At 59.3% G+C, this 6,503-nt stretch overlaps 1 protein-coding gene across 4 annotated transcripts in view; it reads right to left on the bottom strand.

The window, feature by feature from the left end:
* Positions 1-4,850, bottom strand: part of ETNK2 (ethanolamine kinase 2) — an 18,919-nt gene extending 14,069 nt beyond the window's left edge. For 3 of the 4 annotated variants that reach the window (XR_003003924.1, XR_003003925.1, XM_024751084.1), the window contains exons 1-2: positions 4,352-4,817; positions 2,469-2,728 (exon numbers count right to left, since the gene is read on the bottom strand). Coding sequence is in view for 2 of the 4 variants with exons in the window: in XM_024751084.1 (XP_024606852.1) it covers positions 2,469-2,728; positions 4,352-4,609 (518 nt within the window). In the remaining 2 variants the exon portion in view is untranslated. Of the gene's footprint in view, positions 1-2,468; positions 2,729-4,351 lie in introns of all 4 variants that reach the window. The other variant, XM_024751085.1, reaches the window with a different exon arrangement.
* Between the last annotated feature and the right edge of the window lie 1,653 nt (positions 4,851-6,503).

Genomic DNA, 6,503 nt, shown 5'->3' with positions numbered 1-6,503 from the left:
GGAGGTAAATGCAGGGCACCAAGGAATCAGGGGGTGGTAATGCCACGCAGGGAAGAAAGGCTTGTCTCTTATCAGTCTGGCCAAGGTGGGGAGGGAAGCAGGCTGGCCCAGGGCAGCCCCTTCCTCTGCGGCAGGGAGTTGATGCTGGCGGCTGGGTGCCAAGGACGCAAAACAAACCAGCGTTCTATTTTCAAGTTCTCCTGTGGACATTATCCAAGGTCCCGGGAGAGAAGGAGGGGGCGGTGGGGAGAGGAGAAAGCAGAGCTGGGGAAGGTTGCTGGGAGAGGGCGGGGGTGGATAGAGGACTGACTGGGCAGAGAGGGAAGGCCTTGATAAGGACCCCAGCGTCTGAGGCCCTGTGTCCCAGCTGGGCTCCCCCAGTCCTCTGCCTGCTCTCCCTTCTGGAGCCCCACCCCCCACTCAGCTGCCAAGCCTCCAGCATTCAAGCTTCCTTCGCCTCTGCCTGTTGCTCGAATAATAATCACTGGGAAAGACAACAAAGGCATTGGCTGTCTGAAACCTTGTTGCCGAGCTGTTCCAGGGACACCCCCTCCCCTGGCCAGGTCCTTGGAAGGGACAGCCATCGCCCAACAGGATAGCAGGGCAGACTAGGGGCTCCTCCAGAAGCCCCCAAGGCTCCCACCTCCTAGAGGGTGGAGGGGGCAGGGGGCGTGGCAGCGACCGAGTGGGTGAGAGACGAAGGCTGTGCTTTCAGAGGCGAGAGGCCCTGGGGCAGGAGGGAGCCCGCCAGGGCTTGGGCAAGGCAGGGGAGCAGCCCCTGAGACCCGGGGTTCCCCTACCCAAAGGAAGATTCCGAAAAGAGCCTAAACAGAGTGTTTCCTTGAATATCAATAGGGCTGTTGTCTGGAATAGCAATGAAAGTAACCTCAACAGTCAGCGTTTTTATGCTGCAAAGCCTCGCAGGAGGTGGAGGTTGGGAGGTGAGGGTCCTCTTCCTCCCTGCCTTTCCCTCAGAGATCCACCTTCATCCCAGAAGGATAATGGTCTATCCTGGGAAAATCATCAAGGAAGGGTCTACCTCCCATACTTATCCCACTTTCTGGCTCTCCCCCAAACGTAAAGTTCTTCTTATTATCAAACCTAAATCCATCTTCAATCTTCCTGACAATGGTAATTGTTTCCATGAAAGAATGAGTGACAGCATCAGATTCCCAGAGGTGGCGGGAGACTGGGAGTGGTGAGGACCTGACAATATCTGAGCTTTTTTGCACAAGACTGAGGGAGAGCTGGGAGGGGTACTGTGGGAGAAGTCAGGACAGAGTTCCCTCGGCCCCACTCTGACCTCACATCTCTAGCTGGGTGCATTTTGAACTACCACCTGGAGCCTGAGAAGAACCTCGCACAGGGCTGCATGTCCCCCACCCCCACCCCAGATACACACACACACACACACACACACACACACACACTAGAGGGCCTGCTAGGGGTTCCCTGCAAATAGGGCCAGGCGCACTAGCTTGAGGTCAGCTGGGTAGCAGGTGACGGCTAAGAAGCTTCTTGGTCTACTCCCTGCCTGGGCTTTCCTGTTTCCCTTCAAGATTTGAAAGGCTCCTTCCCCTTAGGTGGGACAGGACAGATCCTAAGGGTCTCAAGCAGACCCCCATGCTGTTGTTCCCGGTGTCAGGGGTAAATTTCGGTTTGCCTCAAGCGTCACTACAGCCTGAGGGCCCTGCACATGGGCGTGGCGTTGTGGGGAGGAAGAAGGATCCTGCCGGACATCCTTGCTCAGCATGGTCAGAGGAGAGCATAATATGGGCTCTTCTTTGGTTCTCCCCCTTCCAGACCCCCAACAGTGGCATCCACAGGGCTTAAAGGTTAAGTCCAGTTCCTGGGTCCTACACATCCAGGCATTTAATAGGAGCAGCTCCCTGGGGGCCATGGGTCCTTGTGAGCCTCTGGAAGGAAGCCTCAGCGGTTCCCTAAACCTGGGCTCCTACCTTGTCAGGAAGCCCAGAAGGAGCTCAGACTGGGGTGGGGAGGCATCTCTCTGGGTTGGTACCACCACACTCACCCTGGATAAGGCCCATTTTCCAGGAATGCCTGAGCCCTCGGCAGGAGGGGAGGCACAGGAAACCCTGAGCACTCTGGGGATTTCACTTCCAAGGCTCCGAGATGTTTCCAGGTCAGACTTGGGATGGGTGGAGGACTGAGGCATGGGCCAGGAAGCAGACCCCCCTTTGGTCCCATGTTCACCAAAATTCTCACTTGCCTCCCCAAGAACACATCCTTTTAGCAGACCCCACTGAAAATCTACACAGAACTATAGCTCCTCTCCGCAGAGCAAGGCACGTAAACGCACACACATTTTTCATGCAATTTCAGGGAGTTCACAGATCTTAAGAGTCTCTTTCATGGATGCCACTCCACCAGGGAAGCTAGCCAACGATTTCAAAGCCCAAGGCCTGCGGAATCATGGAGATGAGTGATACACTGGGCACCCTCCTCACCTGAAGAGCCGGGGCTCACGGATGTGCTCTGGCCCCAGGGCCATGCCCCTCATGTACTCGTAGCACAGCCCATTCTGGAAGGTGCAGTAGAGTTTGGGGGCGCAGCCATGTGCTCGCAGCAGCTGGAAGTTCCTGACCTCATTCTCCCGGTCCACCAGCAGCTCTGTCCGCTCCCCGTACACCCGGACCAGCACACAGTCCTGCATGTCGTCCTCCACGTAGCAGGCCACCAGCTTGTTGGTAATGCCATCAGTGAAGCGCTGGCATGGGGGAGAGGGATGTGTGGGGCAGGGACTCTGCTCTTGCCTCGTGGTGACCCAGCTCCAGCACAGGGTGCTCGTTTGAATGCTGAGCACAATTGCACAGAACCCCCGTCCTTTAGCCCTCTCACTTAGTAAAGAGCTCAGCACTGCTCCTAACCCTCCAACCCTCTCCCGATGCTTGAGGTAGACCAGAGAGTTCAAGAAAAAAATGGCAGCTTGGGCTCAGCCCAGGCATGCTTCTCCTGGGTCTGCTTCTAGTGGATGGGATTTGGCAGTGGAGGAATTTTCACACCACTTACCTCCCCCCTCCACTTTTCACTCTCCCATCGGGCCCTGAAAGAAACCTCCATGGACCAGGATGCGGCAGACGGAGGGGCGTCACCTAGGACGTGTACAGCCTGACCCAACTTGCCTCTCACCACCTGCCAGGCAGAGGGCTCCTTGCGGTCCCTCTCGCCCCACGCAGCGGCAGGGGTAAAGGAGGGCACTGAGGTTGGCACCCACCCCAGGGCCAGGGGGTCAGAGCTCCTTAGGGCCAGAAGAGACAGTAGATCCTGGGAAGGTTCTCTGGGTAGGGTGACAAGGAGGAATGAACCATGGAATTTATGGGGCATGGTGTGAGAGAGCTGGAAGGGGCCTTAGGGACATTCGAAGTAATAAAAGGTGGGGAAACTGAGGACCAGAGAGGGGAGGGACTGGAAGACATCGTGTTAGGCCAGCGCTGGAATTAACCTCAGGCCTGCTTGATGGTTTTACACTAAAGTTGTCTTTTATTTTGAAAATGTTACCCACTCACCCCTCCCCCAAAAGGGGTCTGTCAACCTTCGCACATGGTCCTGAACCGCACCTTTCCCCACCCAGAAGGCCCACCAGCATGGAGTCCCTACCACTCCAGCATAAGCTGCAGGTGCCCACTCAGGGCAGCATCCTCCGAGAGGGAATGGGACAGCTGAAGACTCTTTACAGAGGAGGCAGGTCTGCTGGGAAGTCAGCCTGAGGTTCCTCAGGGGGAGCCTCTGCCCACGTCTGTGTCCCTGCCAGTGTGCCCAGCAGAGCGAGGAGGTGCCCTGTGTAGGGGGAGCTGAGGCAGAGCTAGGGGCGATGGTGAGGCTTTCCACGCAGCTCAGGGCTCGGGGCTAGCTGGAATTCCTCAGGGTGGCTCCTGGGACCAGCAGGAACAGCTCGGAGCCCGGAGGCTTTGCTCCCACTATGGGGTGTGTGAGTGTGGGGGGGTGCCCTTAAAAGTTCCTGCCTCCGCAGGTTTCAGAGCCGGATGGCTACTTGCTTCTGGGCAGCGAGGGGCACCGGCGCACACCGACAGGGGGTGGGGCCCGCACGCACAACGTGCTGACAGTGGGCAGGTGGATCTCCCGCGTGCCCGAGAGCCCCAGGAGGAGGGGTGTGTGTGGAGGGCCGAGGGAGGCGGGAGCCTAGCTTTGCTTAGGGACCAAAATAGATGGAGAAAGAAATACATACGCAAACCACCATTTCAGCCCTCTTCTGGGCAGCAGCCGCGCACCCCTGGGACCGACACCCGGAAGGATGCACGAACACACGTCCACGCATCCCCGTTCCAGCCCCGGCGGGGCCCCATCCCCTGCCCCGCGCCCGCTCTGCTACCTTGGTCCGAACTTGCTGGGGCTTCCAATGTGGCCGCAGCTCCCGGATGAGGCGCAGGGCGCCGGGGAGGATGTCGTCCTGGTCCACGGATATGCCGAAGCACGGGACGGCGGCGGCCCTCGGGGGGCCCGGCGGTTCCCGGCAGCCCGCGCCGGCCGCAGCCTTCTCCTCCATGCCCCATGAGCACTGCGGGCAAGGCGCCTGCCTCCTCAGGTAAAAGGGCGAGCACGGCAGGGGAGCCGAAGGGGGCACAGCCATTCCCTGCAGCCCCACCCCCTCGGAGCCGCCGCGCGGACGCTAGCCCCCGCGGGGGGGCCCGGCGCGGGAGTGGGAGTGGTAGAGGAGGGGCCAGGGGAAGTCCATGACTCAGGAGCCAGCGGCCCGCTTCAATCGCCGCCTCGCAGCCGGGCGCCCGAAGCCGAAGCCGACCCGGGAACGCCGGGGCCCGCCGCGATTGTGACATCACGGGCCGCGGGGCGGGGGCCGCGGGACCGCTCCCCCCCCGCCCCGCCCCGGCCCACTGGCCGGTGGGGGTGCGCTGCCTGCCACCGCGGGCGGCTGCGGCCACAGTTACCTGGAGAGCCTGGCGGGGTGACGCCCCCGGAGAGGCCGTGACGCAGGGGGCGGGGCCCGGGTGGGGCCCGGGTGGGTGGGCCCGCCCCCACCCGGGTCTCAGGGCCGGTAGCCCCCGGTTCACTCCCCCGACCCGCTTCCGTGGCAGCGAAGTGGCCTCCTCCTTCCCACCTCGGCTGGGGCCTCTCTCCCTGTGTAACCCGGGGCAGGGCCGGGGGAAGCCTCTTCCCGCCCCCCCACTGCAACCTGGAGTGTGGAGATTCCGCTGCTCCCAAGAGGTCAGCTTAGGCTGGACCACCTGTCCGCCAGCTTCCTGCCCCCAATCCCCGGACTCCTGGAAGAGACTCTGTGGGAAGAGGCCTTTTCCGATGGCGAGGGGACTTTGGGGGATGCTTTTTGGGGGTGGGTGTGCCAATGGGGACCTCACTAGTCACCCGGCCGCGTGGGAGAGCTCTCACTGCACCACCCAGAAAAGTGCCTATTTCCCCACGTTGACCCTTTCACCTATTCAGGAACCTCCCAACCACAAGCTTCCTGTCCTGATTGCTGTGCAGAAACCAGCTCTGCCCGGTGGAACTTCTGCGATGATGGACATGTCCTATATCTGTTCTGTCCAGTGCAGTGGCCACCAGCCACATGTGACTATCCAGCAATTGAAATGCGGCCAGTGTGACATTTAATTTAATTTTATGTTTAATGTAAATATTTAATGTAAATATGGCTGTCTTATTGAACAGGGTAGGAGATGATTGGGGGGGCCTGCCTACTTAAGGTCATGGAGCCCCAGTCTGTTGAGCTGGAAACGACACCGACTCCACCCCTTCCTGCAAACAGTGAGGAAATAAAGCTAAGCAGGCAAGAAAGTTCAGAGAATTGTGCTCCTGGCTCTGCACTGGGATGCTGGCAGGTGTGGGAGTGCTGCCCTAGAGAGGTCCTGGTGTTCTATACAATTCCAAGAGCCTGTAATTCTAGAGGTACGAGCTTTGCTGGGCCCTGGGTGGGCCACTCAGTGCCTCACCTTTTTCAGTCAAAAGAAGGGTGAGCAGCTGTCATGAAGAGGGACAGTGTCAGTGGCCTCATTCAGGTAGATGCTGCCTCTCATTCCCCAAGCTACACATCTCCTGCAGGTCGTCCAAGGGGTCAGAGTGGGAGAAGACATCAGCCTGAGTCCCAAGTCTTGTGAGATGGAAGACAGCAGTGCATACATCTGTGTGCTTGTGCACCTGGCCCCATACCAGGGTGGGTGAAGCTCTGAACCTGTGAAGGTACAACTGTATGTGGCAAGGTGGGAAGGCCCCCAGACCTGAGTCAGACGGGCAGCCTCCTAGTTTTGATTTTTCACGCTTCACTGAGCACTCTCGGCCAAGTGCTTTCATTCTCTGTGCCTCAGTTTCTCCACATGTAAAAAGGGAGCATCGGTCGGATCTCTGGTGTTCTACGTTTTTAGGTGTTGGTGCCTTAGACTGCATGGGTAAATGGCGATGTGGGGTGGGGGGGTTGCAGTGCCCGAGTGCAGAGCCTGAGCTTGAGGCTGGCTTCCATGAGCTGGGACCATCTTTCTGGCCCACAGTCCACTGCC

The sequence above is a fragment of the Neophocaena asiaeorientalis genome, unplaced genomic scaffold, assembly GCF_003031525.2.
Source record: "Neophocaena asiaeorientalis asiaeorientalis breed wild unplaced genomic scaffold, Neophocaena_asiaeorientalis_V1.1 scaffold67, whole genome shotgun sequence".
Lineage (NCBI taxonomy): Eukaryota > Metazoa > Chordata > Mammalia > Artiodactyla > Phocoenidae > Neophocaena > Neophocaena asiaeorientalis.
This window is presented reverse-complemented; position numbering and strand designations above follow the sequence as displayed.